General features: G+C 36.3%; 1 protein-coding gene across 1 annotated transcript in view; it reads right to left on the bottom strand.

Annotated features, from left to right (window-relative positions):
• HACE1 (HECT domain and ankyrin repeat containing E3 ubiquitin protein ligase 1) overlaps positions 1 to 20,610 on the bottom strand; it is a 104,778-nt gene that overhangs the window by 19,974 nt on the left and 64,194 nt on the right. Inside the window, exons 13-19 of the mRNA XM_052646083.1 lie at positions 15,874 to 15,942; positions 15,547 to 15,634; positions 9,142 to 9,253; positions 8,950 to 9,047; positions 8,687 to 8,774; positions 4,087 to 4,236; positions 3,443 to 3,639 (exon numbers count right to left, since the gene is read on the bottom strand). Coding sequence (XP_052502043.1) covers positions 3,443 to 3,639; positions 4,087 to 4,236; positions 8,687 to 8,774; positions 8,950 to 9,047; positions 9,142 to 9,253; positions 15,547 to 15,634; positions 15,874 to 15,942 — 802 coding nt within the window. The remainder of the gene's footprint in view (positions 1 to 3,442; positions 3,640 to 4,086; positions 4,237 to 8,686; positions 8,775 to 8,949; positions 9,048 to 9,141; positions 9,254 to 15,546; positions 15,635 to 15,873; positions 15,943 to 20,610) is intronic.

Here is a 20,610-nt window from a genome sequence, read left to right as displayed (position 1 = left end):
GTCTAACAAAAATATTTCATTCCTAACACCTTTTGGTCAAGAATTTAAAACTGAAAATGAAAAGTGAAAGGAAAAAGCTCTTCTTTAAAAAGCTGAAAACACCATTTAAATGTAAATGTTAATCCCCTGGTAATTCAGTCATTTTCTAAAGTGAAACGAAAGGGGTTTTTTTTCCTCTAGATTTTAAAACAAATCACAGATAAAAATTAAATTTAAAAGAGCATTTTATTTCAAATGTGGAACTGATATATATTGTTCTTCCTATATTAACTGTATTTATTAATGTACCTTTTTTTAAACAAATGTATTTTGCCTATTTGGTTTCAGTCTATAATTACCAAAGCCTTTCAATAAAACAGGAATAAATGACTCCCCCATGTGGAGACCAGCTTACATAGACTTTTTTCTTACTAACAAGCTTGGCAAATCATTTAAGATTCAATATGCTTACAAATTCTGAAGTTGACTCCAAATGTGACAATTATAACTTTACATCTATAAAGATAAATAAGTAAAACGCTGGCCCTAGAATAACAAAAATTCATGACAGAAATATATGTTAAAAATAACATGTCTAAAGAAGACAATGTGACATTTTTACTTGTAAACTGAATTCTAAATCAAGTGATCAATTTAAGATATTTCTAAAGATTTTTAATTTAAAAAATCAGCTTGCTTATTGCTTACTGCTAATATTAGAAAATGAAAAGGCTCAATTTATTGTGGCAATTGTTTATATTAGAAAAACAAAAGTTGAGAACTAACATATTAGTGACTGAGATCCTCTGTTACAGAAGCTCATCATGAGAAAGTAACACTGACATACATACACCACCACGTGTAAAACAGACAGCTAGTGGGAAGCTGCTATATAAGACAGGGAGCCCAGCCTGGCATTCTGTGATGACCTACAGGGGTGGGCAGGGTGAGAGGAAGGCTCAAGAGGAAGGGGATATACATATAGTTATGACTGATTCACCCTGTTGTATGGCAGAAACCAATACCACATTGTAAACCAATTATTCTCCAATTAAAACCAAATATGTAGTTAGCCTGTCACTAACAAAACAATGTCAATAGTATAATGTTAAACTTAGAAACAAAACTTACAAGGTTTTTAATGTTACAGGATTATTCCAGCCTCAGGCTAGACTATGATCAAGAGTATAACCATAATGTAAGTGTATTTGTTATTATTTATTTAAAATGTTCCTTTGTTCTAAATTCCCACAGAAAGATACAAAGGGAAAAGAATTAAAAAACATATTTTTAAAATATAAACAAAAATCACATCAAAGTGGGAGGGACGCTGTTAGGAGATATAAGTGTAAACATAGCTATTTACCACACAATTGCTAACAAGCCTTTATACTTCCTCATATAAAATGTATCCAAGAGGAGTGATAGATCCACCTACCAAACAGTGTATTCACAGACAGGAGTCAGGTAAGAGGGTCTCCCATGAAAAGCAATCTCTTGGTTAAAATGAAGATTCTATTCTATGACTTTATTACCCCTAACTGAGAGGAAGTATTCAGTGTAAAATAAAATAATAAATGCACTATGAGTGTGTGTGTGCTGAGTTGCTTCAGTCATGTCTGACTCTTTGCAACCCAATGGACTGTAGCCCACCAGGTTCCTCTGTCCATGGGATTTTTCCAGGCAAGAACACTGGAGTGGATTGCCATGCCCTCCTCCAGGGTATCTCCCCAACCCAGGGATCAAACCTACATCTCTTATTTCTCCTGCATTGGCAGGTGGGTTCTTTGGCACTAGTGCCACTTGGGAAGTACTATGAGACAGACAATCTAATCATTAGATTTTTTAAAATATTTCCATTCACTGACAAATCCATCAATTTAATTTTGCTATTTTAATAGCATTTTAATCTTCTAGAGCTAAACATATTCATTATATAAAAAATATACTAAAAGATCTTCCCTAATGTGGTTAATTTTGCTAACAGGATAAAGAACATTAGACTTGAAACTAGGAGACCTGGGTTTTGGCTCCAGCTGTACCATTAACTTTTCAGACTTCAGTGTCTTCATGTGTAAAATGAGAGGGTAGGCCAAAATTAGTAAGTATAAATATGTAAAAACTTAGCTCCTGATTTTATTTTCCAAAAGTAAATTTCATATATTTTTTTAATATGTGTAGTATCTAAGTTTCAAAAAGTAAAATTACATAGCTTAACTTAGGTCTTCATTCCTATAGATATGTGAAACCCATGAATCTATTTTTATAGAAAACTATTCAATAAAAACTAATGTTTGGGTTGTGTTTTTCAGTTTACCAAATGCTGGTACCAATTCTGCATGGAAGGTATTATTCCAGTTATACAGAATAGAAAACTGAGGCTCAAAGAGGTTAAAATATGGCCAAGTCTTTTGGCCTTTAAGAAAACAAACAAACAAAAAATTATATTAGATCTTTAGTCTACAAAATGATTCAATGATTATTATTTTTATAGTTAGCTGATCCTGAAGCAGTCTTGGAACTAAAATCCAATGAAAGGAAAGGAAAAAGGTTTCAGCTCTGTTTTACCATAAGTTGCTACTGGTAAGTGCTGCTGCTGCTGCTAAGTGACCAAACTGGAATTCCAAAATCAGATTTTCTGACTCTCAATTTCCTAATTTATCAAAACATAAAACATATTTTGGGAAAAAAAAAGTGAAAGTGAAAGTCACTCAGTCGTGTCTGACTCTTTGTGATCCCATGGACTATACAGTCCATGGAATTCTCCAGGCCAGAATACTGGAGTAGGTAGCCTTTCCCTTCTCCAGGGGATCTTCCCAACCCAGAGATTGAACCCAGGTTTCCCACATTGCAGGAGGATTCTTTACCAGCTGAGTTACAAGGCAAGACCGTATTATATATTAAAGTAATATAACTTTTAACAGTGTAATTTAAAACGTGCACCAAGTTTTTAAAACTATATATACAAACAGGAGATATAATAATAAATAAAAATAATCAAGTTATAAAGTTAAAAGAAAAATCAAATTCAGAGGTCTAACAAAATATACTGGATCCCAAAAGTGTGTACAAAGTTTAAACACTGGAATTTTTTCTCTGTGTTAGAACTCAATATTTTACTTTTAAAAGATGAAACAGTGATTTAGTGCAAATATATTGATGTGAGTTTGTATTTCTAATCGCATGTTTTGATATGCACATGCCCAACTTACACAATCAACTGAACTGTGCTCTAGGCTGCTTAAGAAACTGCCTCAGGATATCTAACACAGCACAGAAATGATCCTTTATAATTTGAAGTTTATTTGATGGTTTAGTCAATTTAAATATTTTATCTGCTATAAATGTTACAAAACTCTTAACAGTGAAAGTTTTTCTAGCTAGTGCTAAGGCTTTATAGCAATTAGCAAAATATCAGGGCTAAGTTACCAACAATGGTTAAGGTAAAAATGTGAATACTTACTTTGTTATTTTGCGTTACAAGAATACTTCCACCCCCGGGTTTCAAGGGCACCTCTTCCATTGCTCCAAACACATCAGTCTCAACAGAAAAAGTTAATTCTAGGCCCAAATCACTAATATCATTATCTAAAATCCATTGCAAGTTTTTGGCATATTCTGGATCAATGGATGCCACATCTTGGTAATTCACAGGAATACCTAAAAATGCAAACATACAGCAGTTATATTCTAAATGTTTCTGCCTTTCCTTATCTGTTTAATGGTGAAACACTGCCCTCTACAGATACTCTGTAAAACTGCAAAATATTATAATTCAATTCACAGCATGATTTAAATGAACGCTAATTCCTAAATTTGGAAGTCTGTAAATTTAAGCTTATGTTACTGCCACATTTCTACAATCAGCCTTTCTAATTGAGAAAGAGATTTTTATCAAAAATGTAGATTATTTTTTCCTCTCCCTCAGGCCCTCAAATGCCTTACATATACAGACAGCAAAATAGCAGGAGCAGAGCAAAATAACATCAATCAAATAAATCTCCAATCAAAATAAAAATTACTCACCCAACTGCCAAGGCTTACTTAGCTTTCCCTATTTAAAAAACACTTTAAATATATGCCTATGAAATAACAACAGAGCCATACCAAGAATGTGCTTATAGAATGATCTCGTGAAGTAAATGTTCACCAGTTGCCTATGGTTCAGAGCTAATCCCAAGATCTGTCCAGCAAACCGGAAATAGTTCAAATGATCAGGATTTACAGAGGAGTTGCTATTGGGTTGAAAAGTTGTTCCTATTAAAATCAAGATAAAATAATTTATTTTTAAGATTATGTATAAGAGAGATCATTTCAAAGCAGGTAAATTATTAGTTCACAGACAACTTCAGCAAAGCTAAGGTTACATTGTGCATAAACTTCCATAAGAACATTCTTTGTGGAATATTTAACAGTGGAATTGAAAATACTAAAGATAATCATTAATTTTCATATACGTATCAAAGTAAGCCTGTGCAGAGAGAAAATTTTAGAATACTTTTCACTGAAGGTAGCTGGAAGATGTGTCAGAGAGATCCTAGAAACACATAAACACACATTTTCCCAAGCAATGTGGAAATAACTATTTAGGCTGTGAATTAGGGCAGACATTGTCTCATTCATCTATACATGCCCAGCGTAACAGGTGTTCACCTCATTTTGTTCCTCAAAGAATAGAGCACTGTAAGAGAATAACTAAAATTTCTAAATGTAAAATTGTTTCCATCATAACAAATAAAACAAGTTTGAATAGGTACCACTGAGGTAGAAAAGTTAAAACACTATCAGTAATAGTTACTATTGCCAGACTCTAGAGCAATGGAGTGCAATTCCATTTATGTGAAAAAAAAAAAAAAAAAAAAGGCGTGGAAACAGATAGTGATGAATGTACTTAAGGCCAGTGAAGTATACACTTCTAAATGGTTAAAATGGAAAATTTTATGTTATGTATATTTTACCACAATGAAACAGTCTCAAAAAAAAAAAAAAAACAAACCAGTGCAATGGAAAAACCTAAACAGCAAGATCTCAATCCTCTTTTCTTATCTTTTCATGTGATCACTACCTCAAATTACAAATCTCATCCACTCGACAAATACTTAAGATCATGCTATTTACTTCTCTTCTAGGCACTTGGGCAAAAAGAAAGAATAACCGATAAATCTAATGAAATAACATCTAAAATAAGTAAAGGAAAAGCAAAGTATTGGAAAGTAAAATGTTTGGTTATTGAGCACACATTTTTGTTTGTTGGCCAAATTCATTCAATACCCCTCGATGAGCATCACCTCTAACCCCTGCACAGTGCTGGGAACTAAAGACATGAAAGTGACTGAGACGAGGGCAGTCTCTGTCTCACGTGCTGGATGACGTGACAGGTACACAAGTGAAACCTGCCTCAACAGGAGCATACATAATCTCTTTGTGCTTCGCTGGTCTTTATCAGTGCTGGCACTGGACTAAATTACCATGGCCAGTAAGTTTACTTAAATGTAAGGTACATATATGGATACTTAAAGCTGAATGACTTAAAAGACCACTGTTAAGTATCTTTTGAGAATCATTCCCAGTCACTTTTGGTATTAAAAGTCAAAGCAAAGTTTTGTGAGATGAAGAAACACTTCAAAGACAGAAAAAAATATAATTTAAAAAATAACAATATTCTGAAAATAATCACAATTTTACCTATTTCCCCTCATAAGTCTGTACATAACTTAACAGGAAATCTGATTTATCAAAAAGAATAGATACAGAGAAATCAAAAGAACAAAAAGGAAATAAGGGGAAAAGTCTTCAGGAAATGCATAAGTTTTTAACTTGATGATGAATTAAGATAGAATATAAAGTGTATGTCATGCTTTAAGTTCAGATCCGTAAAACTGTGACATTTCATCATCTCAGAAAAAACCTATTCAATAAGAAAATATCATTTTCACAGAATAGTAATAATAGCCCCTAATATTTATTTCTGATTTCTATGTGCCAGGCACTGGACTAAGCATTTTTACACATCAGCTGATTTCCCACTACATTACAAACCACAGGTACTCACCATTTTCAAATAAGGGAATTGAGCTCCAGAAATATTACATTTACAAGCCCAAGATCACAGCAAAAAGGACAGCATAAGGATTGACATTCAGTAGAACACACCAAAGGCACTGGTCCCTCCCCTCCACTATTACTGCTCTACAGTAAGCATCTCAATTTAATTAGAAAGCAGGTTTTAAAGAAATTACTGTATACATTTGGTCTACCCAAGCATCTCCCATATTTGGGAATCCTAAATGTAACTTTCTAGAACAAGATAATGTTTTCACCTACTTTTAAATTTATTAATAATATAAGCCCAAAGAGAAAACAAACCTATATGGCTTACAAAAAGGACGAGTCACAAACTTTATGGTCTATGTGCTTCAACATATTATCTGCTATAAATCTGTAGAGTAAGTGGTGGTGATGGTTTAATATCTAAGTTGTGTCTAACTCTTGCAATCCCATGGACTATAGCCTGCCAGGCTCCTCTGTCTCTGAAATATCCCAGGCAAGAATACTGGAGTAGGGTGCCATTCCTTCTCCAGGGGATCTTCCTGACCCAGGGATCAAACCCAGATATTCTGCACTGCAGGCTGTCTTCTGCATTACAGGCGATTCTTTACCAACTGAGCCAGCAGGAATGAGTAAGTACATCTGGAGTGAAATCTAATTATTTCACACCAAATGTATTTCTCAGATATGAAACTAAAGAGACAGCTCAGAATAAGGGACTATAAAGACAAGACATAAATCTAAAATACAATGTCTTAATATTAAAAAGCAGAAATATTACTTTGCCGACTAAGGTCCGTCTAGTCAAGGCTATGGTTTTTCCAGTGGTCATGTAGGGATGTGAGAATTCAACTATGAAGAAGGCTGAGCGCCAAAGAATTGATGCTTTTGAACTGCGGTGCTGGAGAAGACTCTTGAAAGAGTCCCTTGGACTGCAAGGAGGTCCAACCAGTCCATTCTAAAGGAGATCAGTCCTGGGTGTTCATTAGAAGGACTGATGCTAAAGCTGAAACTCCAAGACTTTGGCCACCTTATGCGAAGAGTTGACTCACTGGAAAAGACCCTGATGCTGGGAGGGACTGGGGGCAGGATGAGAAGGGGACGACAGAGGATGAGATGGCTGGATGGCATCACCGACTCGATGGACGTGAGTGTGAATGAACTCCGGGAGTTGGTGATAGACAGGGAGGCCCGGCGTGCTGCAATTCATAGGGTCACAGAGTCGGACATGACTGAGCAACTGAACTGAACTGAATGCTAAATCTTGCTTCAGAGATTAGGCCTAAATAGCTAAACCAGGGCTTCATCAAATTTGTCATAAAAATCACAAAGATGCCAATTTATCTCAGAGAAAATAATCAAAAGGTTACAGAATTAAAGCAGCAAGTCCCACATTCCTAAATAATTTCAAATACACCAAGTGTTTTTTGAGGAGCCCATCAAACAGGTGAATTCCTGCAGTTGCCTAGCATCATGACGCGCAGCCCCACTTGCTCCTCTTATAGTCATCCTTCTTATTCAGTGGAGATTTCTGCTGGCTTGGTTGAATGCAATCAGAAACTATAATTAATGAGACACTCTCTTCTTACACAAAAATTTAAACACTGAGAAAGAAAAATTTTTCAGAAAATAAAAGCAACTGTACAAAGCATTTAAAAACTGAAATCCCACCTTGACTTGAATGTAAGTCTTAAGTTAGAAAACTCTCAGATGTATCTTATACACATGAGGTGGTAATCATCTCCATTTAGTCTACAATGTATGTGTGTTAGTCGCTTAGCTGTGTCCGACTCTTAGGAATCCATGGATACAGTTCAGCAGTCTCCTCTGTCCATGAAATCCTTCAGGCAAGAATACTGGAGTGGGTTGCCATTCCCTTCTCCAGGGGATCTTCCCCACCCAGGAATCGAACCCAGGTCTCCCACAATGCAGGCAGATTTCTATACCGTCTAAGTCACCAGGGAAGCCCTTTAGCCTACAATATCAAATCGTAAGTCTGTAGGCAGCAAACAACATTTCAATAAGGAAGAGTCTTTTATCTGTATTACATGATTAAATAAAAGCTTTTTAGTTACCACGTCAATCTTTTAAAAGGACTGAAAACAAAGTTACTATAGTAACGTAAACATACTATAAGTTAAGATTTAATACCATGACTTCTAGACTTGCTTTTAATGATCAAAAAACTTCCAAGAGTTGGAAACTCATATAAGGTCAGCAAATTTTAATTTTCCCAAACAAGGACTTACATTTTTTTAAAAGTTCATCTACTAGCACCATTTTATAGAAGGAAATCTTAATTCAAGAAAAGTAGACTAAAGGACAAGCCTTATATTGAATAAATTTAGCTTTATTTTACAAATAACTGATGAAAACTTCCTTGAGGCCAGCAACAGTACTTGAGATAAGCATTTGAGAACCAACTGCTTACAGAGGAAAGAATGCTATGCTGAGTCAGGTTCTACTCATGATCCTACCACTCGTGAATGGCTATCAGAGGCAAAAACTCTGAATTTCAATTTCCTCATCTATCAAAAGGGAACGGTCACCCTAGCTTAGAAGACTACTGTAGAAATCAAAGGATAAAAGGCAGTCTTTGATAGTGCAGTCTGAAAATGTGACAAATCACAGAAAAAGTCATCTCAACTGTACAACTTACCATCAGCTGACTGGGTAAACAAAGCATAATCAGGATTGACTATCTCATTAGACAGAATATCAAACCACTCACGGACAACACCTTGACCCTGAGTTCAAGAAAATAAGATTAAGTATCAATAGAAATATAATGATGAAATTTTTTCTATATATGAAATTATAACATTAAATTTCTTCCATTATCAATTATATATTAAACTTTATGCAAGGGCTTTTCAATCTTTTATAGACAGTGATCTTAACAACACTTATTTATATACCCACCATGCCTTCTTCTCCATGGAACCGTACAGCAATTCCTTGCTTTAGCTTTGCACAATTTGCTTTTGACACAACTTCACAGCTACTCCTAAAAATAGAATCTAAATATGTAGCAGTGGTTAATTTTACATACTAAAATTTACAAAAACTAGTATTTTGTGCCTTACACACACATCACTTGATTTCTAAACGTACCTCTATGAACCAGCAGGATATCACTTTCATTCACTGGCCTGTGCACCATGTCTGAATCCGGCTGTCCTGAGTGCAAATGTTCATAGAACCACTCACAGCGATCTTTAAATGGCTACCCCAACAAATAACAGTGAAATATGTTAGCAGGATTTCAGTCACTTAGCTATCAGATTTACTTAACTAGCATTCTAAATGTCCTTTCTACAAATAATCATTCTTATACATTTATAATTAGTTCTAAATAATGTTCTGACATTTCATCTACTATTCACAAAAAGGCCAATCTAAGTTGAAATACTTTGACTACCTAGATAGTGTATTTCTTTTAATTCCCTGCATTATCTACAGAAAAGACTTGATAAGTTAAAAGAATTTAATATCAGACACACAATTGAACACACACTCAATTTCTTTTAAACCCCAAAAGGTTTGTAAGAATGAATTTCCATATCTAGAAAAATTATGTTGCATATTCCATTTAATATTCCATGAAAACAATCTTTACACCTAATTCTAACTTCTATCCTTCGAACATATGCAGCAACTAAAATGGAATTTGTTAAACTGTTTTTCTGTCCCTCCTCCCCCCTAAAAACTGAAAAATAAGATCTTGTGAACAGTTAAGATAGTCTCTACCTTTCGTTCATTTGCCAGATATGCAAACTGTAAGTGATCTGTAATTTTATTAACCTGAAAGTATTACTGAGTACCTAGAATGTGCGGATACTCCAGGTAACATAAGAGCTGTAAACATTTCACTGCTAGAACCTGTTCAGTATAAAGAGATGAGACTAACACTGAAACAATAAAACACGTTTAACGATACCAAGTTCTAAACAGTAATGTGCAGATCACAGTGCACTGAGAATTCTGAGACTGTGCAGATGAGTGGAGTACAAAGGCTTCATGGGATCCTGGTCTGAACCAGGACTTACAGGTGGGTAGGATCTGCTCAAGCAGGAGGAAAAGAAAGCACACCAGGCTAAGGGAGACAAGAAAAAAGGCACAAAAGAAACCATGTCCCCCTGGAAGATGCAGTGAAGGTACCAGCATAACCCTATATATATTGAAGGAAATAAGTTTTTGTAAGTAAATCAAGGACACAATTATGGATCCTTTGAATCAAGATACAGTGGCCACTGAAGGTACCTGGTCAGAGAAATAGCATGGTAAACTCAGTAATTAACGTGAGAGTAGTACCAGGATAAAGGGAGGCCATCTACACAGCAGCTGAAATACTAGTGATTGAGTGATATGGTCCTGGTCATGGTAGGAAAGAACAGTAAAGAAAATCTGAAAGACATTACTCCTTTAAGAGAAGGTCTCTAAGGACAGAACTTTACATCAGAAATAGCTTAGAGGGGGAACCTCCTGCCCCAGCACTATCTACCCCAATTCCTAGAAGGTACTCGTGAAGATAACAAATGAGATCTTATAAATTCTTAATTTAAGGTTAATAGGGATATAACTACTAAGAGCTTAGAAATAAATACTGGAATGTTCTGCAGGTGAGACACTGGAAAGAGTCATGAATGAAGATAATTTAGGAGACAAGGTAATCTCTCATGTTCAAGAGATTAAAGATACAGGGACACACACCAAGAATGGAGAAGTTTATGATCACAGGTCAATACTGAGAATTTGCTTATTACCAAATGATACACACAGCTAGAAAAGTCAAAGGAGAATCACAGTGCGGCAATATCAGAAAAGGCAACAGTTTGAAGAGACAAATATGATCAATACCCAACACCACAAAGAGGTTCTCTCTCATGCAATTTTTAGGACACCAGTAAATTTCTTTATCTGAGCTAAATATTAGTTTTGCTTCAAAAGACTTAAACACCACTTTTAACCAATTCTTAATAAAATATTTTTATGAAAATAACTTGTGCAAGATTAATTTTTACCTTTTAATATCTGTTCTTCCAATAAGAAAAAACGTTCCCTTTCCAAAATTAAATGTATAATTTTATCCATACTTCTAGAAGTTTTCCACATTTTGAATAAAATGTTGCTACTGTTATATTCATTACTGGGTATATTTCATTTTTAGTACACAGACTAGAATGTTAAGTGCTTGACATTTTAATGCTGATTATTCCTAAAATCTAGGTAAAGGAGGAGAAACCATTACACAGAAGTAATGTATTTAAATACGGACTTCGAATTTTGATGAACAATGTTTTGAAATCCTAGATCTATCACTACTAGGTTTGTGACCTGAGGGGAATTACCAATCCTCTCAGAACTTCCTACATGTAATCCTCTCAGTCTTCCTACCTGTAAAGTGGGGGAAATCATACCAACTTGGAAGGGCTAATTCTGAGGATTAAATGAAGACAGTTATTATTATAATCATAAATTAACTAATGTTTATTAAAGCACCTATAAGCCAGGTACTATTTTAAGCATTTAACATGCATTTTCACATATAACCTTTACAACACTCCGAGAAAAAGGGACTCATTATTATTATCCCCATTTTACAGAAGGGAAAAATGCAGCACCAAGAGGTTAGGTAATTTGTGCAAATACTCAACTCCCAGAATCCTAACTCTGGCCACCTGATGCGAAGAACTGACTCATTGGAAAAGACCATGATGCTAGGAAAGATTGAAGGTAGGAGGAGAAGGGGACAACAGAGGATGAGATGGTTAGATGGCATCACCAACTCAATGCATATGAGTTTGAGCAGGCTCCGGGAGTTGGTGACAGACAGGGAAGCCTGGTGTGCTGCAGACCATGGGGTCGCAAAGAGTCGGACACGACTGAGCAACTGAACTGAACTGAGAATGCTAACAGATACTGCTCTTATCACTCACACCAATGTTAAAATGACTGCAAATAAGTATTTTAAACGATAGTAAACCTATTTGCCATTATAAGAGATTAAATATTAAACTCTATCCTTTATCTAGAAAACGAGAACCAGTTTTAAAATAAACACATACGGCAACTTTTTTTTAAAAGTAATTCAAATGTAACATAAAAAGGTACAAAAAGCTAGTAAGTTACCTGTTAAGATCAAAATATCTCAACACATATATGTACATATGCCTACAAAACCAAAGGACACATTTCTGTATGTAAACTTTCTGAGTACCTGTATTTCCATAAAATAATTCACAAAACAGGACTGATAACAGAGGCTCCTCTTAACAGTGTTTGTACAGCAATACAAAATGTCTCTCCCTTTAACTACCAGGCCACCTAAAAACCACCAACAGAAGAAGAAGTCAATCTCTTAGCAGAGGTAGTTGTTTTCACTTTTTTCTGTCATAGCCTCCAGTTTCTTAGTATAGTACAATGGTGTCTTTTTCCCCCTAATGTGAGTAAGTTGCTAACATGATGTCCAGACAGTCCTAGAAAATACTTCAGTGTATATTTCCTACAGATAATTCATCTACATAAGCAGTTCACAATCATCAAAATCAGGAAATTAACACTGATATATTATTATATCTAATCTTCAGACCCCCATTTCAAGTTTTGCCAAGTTCCAAATAATATCCTGTATAGCATAATGGCTCATGAACTGTATTTATTAATAGCTGTCTCTTTCATTTGGCACAGTTGTTCTGTGCTTTCTTAATTTTCAGGACCTACATTTAAAGATTGTTTATATTGTAAGTTATATTGTAGAATGCCTCTCAATTAGAGCTAGTCTGATTATTATGGTGTCACAGAGAATGGGACACAACATAGTGACAGAGTAACAACAATCATGATTTCCCATGATTAAATTCAGGGTGTGTATCTTTGTCAACCATATCTAAGAAGTGATGCCATATTCTCAGTGCTAGCACACTGATACATCTGCTGGGATCATTGCCAAACTTTTCCACTGTAAAGTCCCTTTTTAATCTTTGTAATTAGTATTCTAAAAGGAGATACTTTGAGATTATAAAATATACCACCCTTCATCATAGTTTCCATTTATTCATTAATCCTTTCACTATAGACTTATAACCTTCAATTTTATTTGCAGTATTTTGCCATCATTATTTATTTTGATGTTCAGATTATTCCAAATTTGGCCACTAGAATCTATTCAAGCTGCTTCTGAATCATTTTGACACAACCTCATCATTCATCATTCTTTCAACAACTTTCTTGCACGATAAGATGATCCAGGTTCATCTCACACTATCCCTAAATTAGCCATTTCTCCAACAGGCCCTAGTCTACTGAGAATGGTATTCAGAGGCCAAGAAGTGGGTCCCAGATTTGCTATATCTATCTACCGACATTGGAAACTCTTAAGTTCACATTGGTATCTCCAATTCTAATTCAACAGTGCATGATTCATTGTTTTCCTCCATCTTTTAACTTCCTTCTCCAACAGTAAGACACTAGGCTTCCATTATCTTCACTAATTCAGTCAACTGCCCTCCCTCATACATAATCAATCTTCTGTCACTGATGTGGACCATTCATTGCATAGACACCCGATACCCCACTCAAGCTCTGTTACTCAAGTTCTGTCAAACTACTCTGAGCAACTATCGCCAGCTTGCACACTGGACATCCTCCATATACTGCTCCAGCTCAAACACTCTATGCTGAGCTCCTCTTCCACACATACACCCTTCGTTAGCACGTCCAAGTTCCAACACCTCTCACTGGGCCACCACTATGCCATGTGGACACCTGTACTGGTTAGGTGACAAAACCCCCTCTGTGAGTCAAGAAGGTGGATAGCTAATCCAGATGGTTTTTGAATGAATCATTCAGGAAGGGAAGAGCGAAAAGGAAGTGAAAAACAGAGACAATATTAGAAATAACAAACTACCTCTTTCAAAAAACTGTAAGTTTCTTTTACCTATAATCACATTTACCCTAGAACGGATAATAGAGTAGATTAAGAAGATGAATTTAAGAACCAGAGAAGATTTTTTAGATTCTAGTTCTGCCACTAAGCAGCTGAATGACTTAAACAAGTTACTTAAACTCTTCAGTAAATAAGTAGCTATATCACATGATTGGTATGAAAATAATCTATATAAAACCAATGTATGGAACCTGACCTAAAGTTAGCATTCAATAAATGTAAGTTATTACCACTACTTTCTCTTTTATATCATCATTATTAAACAGATGCCAAAGAAGACCTATATACATGTGTATACTTTTATAAGGCTTAGTTCTTAGCTTTTTTAAATTATTGAAAGGATCACTGTCCCTGAAGACATTTTAAAACACCTATAGCATTTACCTTATGACTAATAACCAAACCTTTGCCTCCAGGCTAGCCTACATTTCACACAAATTATTTCCTAAAACTTTGACAGGATCATGTTAGTCTCCTGAAATAAAGTTATCAGTGGCTCCTGACAGTCTAGCAAATGAAAATTCTTCAATGTGGCAATCAAGGTTCCATGTAGTATAACCCTAATCTACCTTCCCAGAATTATATCTCATTCCTCACCTACACAAAATTCCTGCTTTAACCAACTTTTCCATCTATATGCCCTGACCCATATCTTGGCTAGAATGTTCATCTTCCCCATTTATTTCTATCAAAAATTTGCTTGTTTTTCAAAGTCTAGATTAAAATCCACTTCCTCTTTAAAATCTCCCTTGACTACAGCAGCCAAACGCAAGCCATTCCTTCCTCAAAATCCTGAAGAACTAGGTAAAACTGTGATACTACAATTATAGTATTTTACAGGTACATTTATTATCTCCCCTGCTAGGCTGAATTAAGATCCCTTTGGAGATATAACATATGCTTTTGATCTCCAAAACAATTACCACTTATTGAACATATATACCAGTCACTATTTAAAACATATTCTTCACAACAGAGGTTTTATGAAGTTAAATAGTCATTATCTCTGTTTTTGTAAATGAAGATCTCAAGGCTCAAGAATGTTAGAAAGATGCCCAAAGTCACATAGCTGAAAAGTAGCAAAATGAGCTTTTCCCAAGCATGTCTCATAAAAAATGAGATATACGGAATGAACCCTTGGGAAGGAAAGCTCTCAGGTCAAATAAGTTTGGAGGATTAACAAAGTTAAACCACTGTATTTACCAAAGGGCTTCCAAAGTCTTTAGTAAACTGCTGATATGCTTTATAAATCCCCAACAAGGCATTTGTTTATTTCCCAAATGTATTTGGGGATAAAATCCCCAAGAACCATTGCCCTTACAGGATTAGTGTTCCATTTCAGGAATGTGACAAGGTGCTATCTTTGCACACAGTAGGCACTCAATACACATTTCTTAAATTTACTCTTCATACAAAAGGAACACACTAGGGTAATGCCATATACTAAAGAATAAGGTAATGTCACTTCACTTACAGCAGGTGGTCTCTAGTAATCACTCTATTGAATAGTGTTCAAATTAAAAACTTAATTTTCCTTAGACAGGCTAAAGAGAGATTTTAAAAAGCACTACCTGTGCCTTTATGATATGCATGAATCTTGACATCAATTCAGGACATTCAAGAAGGAAGTGAAAGTGGTCAAATATAATCTTGGGATTCCTAAAAGAAAAACATACCCTGCTTGTTAAATGGGAAGGATGAGTAGCATTAAGTGACATATAAATTTAGATACACAGATATTGAAACAGAATAAAAATACATATTAATCCACACCTACTATACTCATACTTGTCACTGAACATTTTTTAGATAATAACAAGTAATATTTTTCTGTTGAGATAAAAACTGTAAGAAAGAAAAAGTTACAAGAGCAGTCCATTAAACCAAGAAAGTTTTACCTGTTAACAAAGCATTTTAAAACTTCATCATGTTTGCAGACAAATTCAATGAAACGGGGTGAAGTCATTCTGTGAAGGGTAAAAAACAATCAGAACACATAGACAAAAGTTGGTGATATGGTAAATTTGACTATGTATTGAATTTGACTGGCTTCTAATCAAAAAAGAAAATGGGGTTTGGTTTTTCTTTATAGACTCTGAGGCATGCCTAGTCAATTTATAATGTGAAATATATAAATATATACACACTCATATAGATAATAAAATAACCTTTCATTAACAGATGATATAAAGTGACTTTTTAAAAACCTTGAAGTTTTAAGTATCTCTGTTTCCAACATATAATTAAATGATCCTATACAAAGTAACATTCACCATCCTACATGTTAATAACACATATGGATGTTTAAAACTCAAATATTCTGTACTAATTTCAGATCAGTTCAATGAGTATCCTGAAGATTAGAATAGAACCAAAACAGCAAAGTATTATTTATTTCTGCAATTACAAAAAAAAATCATAGCTTTTCTTCATCAGAAACTGGGTTTTCTCTACTTTGTAATGCAAGTACCTGACTTCAGGCTTGGTTGGTGAGGCATCCACTTTAAAGACGGCTATCTTGACTAAACACAATGCCAGCCCCACAACTAGATAAAGAGCCAGAATGCCTCCCACTGAGGCTCTTGTGTTTAGAGATTTTGGTTAACTTGGTAACTGACCATTTGGATCACTTGACTTTTACTCTTCTCATACTTTATATTCCTACTCTTATGTTTTAAATTCATCAATAAAAAGTGAGTCCTCAAAACCTTTCCCAGGTGGCGGTAGTGGTAAAGAACCTGCCTGCCAATGCAGGAGATACAAGAGATGTGGGTTTGATCCCTGGGTTGGGAAGATCCCCTGGAGAAGGGTATGGCAACCCACTCCATTATTCTTGGGATTCCCTGGACAAAGATTTGAAAAATAAAAAATAATTAGAAGATTACATGATGACCATATAATTAAAGAGAAACAGAGTATCTTGGGATGTAATTCATTCATGTCATGATAGGGCCTGACAGCTCAGCTGATAAAGAATCTGCATGCAATGCAAGAGACCATGGTTTGATTCCTAGGTTGGGAAGATCCTCTGGAGAAGGGATAGGCTACCCATTCCAGTATTCTGGTGGCTCAGCTGGTAAAGAATCCGCCTGCAACATGGGAGACCCAAGTTTGATCCCTGGGTTGGGAAGATCCCCTGGAGATGGGAACGGCTTCCCACCCCAGTCTTCTGGCCTGAAGAAAACTATATAATCCATGGGGTCACAGAGAGTCGGACACGACTGAGTGATTTTCATTTTTCAAAACCCGAGTGCCCCTCCACCCTCAACCCCAGGCTTATGTGCACTTTTTCTCGCTCCCACTACAATAACCTTGCTGTGTGGCCCCAGGTGTGCCATGTAATTTCCAGGTCCTAGAAGTAATAAATCTTTCTCCCTTCAAAGGTTTCCAATGGTTATAGCTGAAGGACATCTGTAATCATAAGAATTAAGGATTAGTCCAGCCACAACTGGACTGGCATATAAAACAGTTGGCACAGTCAGCAGAACTGCATGATTACCACTGCAGTAAATCAAAGGGAATGCCTGTTAGCTGCAGCTTGCTTACTACCACTTAACTCAGGTGAGTAACACCATCTGGGAAAAGAGTACCACTTGCTGAGGGTCTGACTTACTGTGACGTGCTTTTACATAGTGCCTATCACATGTTGCCTGAGGCATCCAACCCAAAAGGTCAAGGATGCCATAATCCAACAATCTCAGAGAAGTGTGATCAAGGCCATATGGTCTAATGAGATGATGAGACCACTAATTATAAAGACCTTAATTGACTATTAATGTGTGTGAGGGTCCTCCATACCTCAAGGCCAAGAAGAGCCAAGGAGTGCGAACTGGATAGCGAGACTATCACCACTACCCGAGGAAAGGCTCCAGCTAAAGGCACAAGAAGAAGATTCCCTTAGGTGAGGAGGAGAGACTCCCACATGCAACCACGGAGTCAGTGGGTTGTGCCTAGACTGTGAGTTCTAACCTAGAAGAGTAAAATAGCCTCACAATTGAAACCAATGGCACCACCAGAGAAGACTATGGACCCCATGTCACTACTTCACTCACTACCATTGCTCTTTGTCCCCTAAGCCAATGGGACATGGAGTCCAATCTCTGGTATAAAGCTGCTAAAAAATGAATGGACAAATTAAAAAATTCTAAACCTCTGATGCCAGTGCCTCCTAGGAACCCTGAGGAGGTACACTAGCTCTTTGATAAACACAAAACCTCCTGGCTGCTTCCTGGGCATTTTTCAATGTCATGCATGCTAATATGCTAAGAATTGTATATTACATTTCAGACGCCTGGAAGCTTTTCCCAAGAGCCTGAGCATATGATGCTAATAGAGGCAGACCACCATTCTGGAATGCTCCCTTGGGACACCCTGCAAAGGAAAGCAGCCACCTACAAAGGGGCTCACAGTGTTGTCATCTAAAATTTTCCAGTAACAACACATAAGACTAAGGTAAAAGGAAAAAAAAAAAAAAAGAAGTTGAAACTGAGATCAAAAACTACTCTTTAACTGACAGAGGATAAGATGGTTGGATGGCATCACTGACACAACAGACATGAGTCTGAGCAAAGTCTGGGAAATAGTGAAGGACAGGGAAGCCTGGCGTGTTGCAGTCCATGGGGTGGCAAAGAGCTGGACAAGACTGAGCAACTGTACAAGAAGAACAGTAGTCTAATACAAATCCTGACCCACTTTCCACTTTCTCTTGCAAAAGGCAGAACCTGGAAACATTCCTCATGAGGCTTCCCTGCTGCCAAATCAAAAGGTGACAGGGTCATCAAGGCTGTGAGTGAGGAAAGAAAGGGACACGAGAAGGCAAAAGGCCCCCAGACCCACCGATATTCATTACCAGGGCACTGCCTCCCCTCACTTGGGTATTTAATACCTGACCCCATGCCAACTTTTCCATCATAGTGATCCCTGCTAAGGCTCACTGTGAATGGAAAATATTAAGATGAGGCCCATCTCCTGCTGCACAAAATTGGCATGGTCCAATGGGTTCACCATGTCCATGACCAAAGTGACCAAATTGATTGCCTCTTCATTTTTAACCCCGGATAAGCCCCATTTGACCCTGAGTCCAGAGAATTATTTTTACAGGACACTCATCCTAAGTAGAAGGTAGCCCTACTATCTTTTGTTGGGATATGAAAATCATCCAAAAGGCACTAAAAATCCTAGCAGGAAACCTACATTCTTCCTCTGTCCCTGAAGATGTAAGTCTCATCATGTCTTTGAAACATAAATATCCAAGAAGGTAACTAAAACTCTGACCACAATCACCAGAGACTGAAGGAAAAAGTGGGAGGGAAAGAGGCCTTTTAAAATATAAACTGTTGTAAAATCTCTCTTACTGAAAATCTAGTCCACACCCTCCTGAAGATAACTTGCCAAAGACAAATACAAATCTTAGAAGTCTTCTCCACAAATACTAATAAAAAGCTCTAGTCACAGGAGAAGGTAACCTTAACTTGTTCCATCTGCCAGACACAATCTGGACTCAAAGGTAATCTACAAAATAGTAAGTTGTATACTGTTGCACCTGATTCACAGGGAAAATTTTGGAATGGAAACTACAGGGTGGTTCTGTCTGGCTGCACGTTTCTGTATGCCTATGGATATATGTTACATGCAAGTGACTTTTTTTCTCTCTCTCTGGATAGTATTGACAAAATTAATTTGTAAAAAAGCTGTATTTAATTGGCTTAAAAATAAATACTATGAATTAAGTATCCTGAAATTCAGTAATACATGAACTAATCCAACAGTTTTCAATTCCATGTGATCTGGGATAATCTTCTATAAATAAAAGGTAGTTTAAGTTTGTTAGTTCAATTAAAAATCATGTCTCAAATTTATCAATATCAGATATAATACAGACATGCAGCTTTTATTCTACTTGGGTTTACTATTCAAATAAGTTCATGTTATCTAGATTACAAAAATTGTCAGTAAGAAAAACTACTCGGGATGATGACCAATTTTGCTTAATGTCTCATGAGACTTTCATGAGTAATCTAAACATAATTGTTAAGAACAAGCAATTTAAAGAGATGTAAGCAGAATAAGAGTTTAGGTGAACTTTTCAGCAATAGTTTTGTTGTTCAGTCATGTCCAACTCTTTGCAACCCCATGGACTGCAGCACACCAGGCCTCCCTGTCCTTCACCATCTTCCAGAGCCTGCTCAAACTCATGTCCATCAAGCCAGTGATGCCATCCAACCATCTCATCCTCTGTCGTCCCCTTCTCCTCCTGCCTTCAATCTTTCCCAGCATCAGGGTCTTTTCCAGTGAGTCAATTCTTCACATCAGGTGGTCAAAGTATTGGAGCTTCAGCATCAGTCCTTCCAATGAGTATTCAGGATTGAGTTCCTTCACAATTGACTGGTTTGATCTCCTTGCAGTCCAAGGGACTCTCAAGAGTCTTCTCCAACACTACAGATCAAAAGCATCAATTCTTCAGCGCTCAGCCTTCTCTATGGTCCAACTCTCACATCCATACATATTTTATGGAATGTCTTCTTAAAAATAGTTTCCCAAATCTCTTTGGTGACTTGAAACGTCAGAGTTCTGCTAAGTTAAATGCTGGAAAATTTATTGACTATCTGGGTCATTTCCAAATAAGGTAAAACACT

This window comes from Budorcas taxicolor, chromosome 9, assembly GCF_023091745.1.
Source record: "Budorcas taxicolor isolate Tak-1 chromosome 9, Takin1.1, whole genome shotgun sequence".
In the NCBI taxonomy this organism is placed as follows: Eukaryota; Metazoa; Chordata; class Mammalia; order Artiodactyla; family Bovidae; genus Budorcas; species Budorcas taxicolor.
The sequence above is the reverse complement of the archived record's forward strand: the minus strand, read 5'-3'. Positions and strand labels throughout refer to the sequence as shown.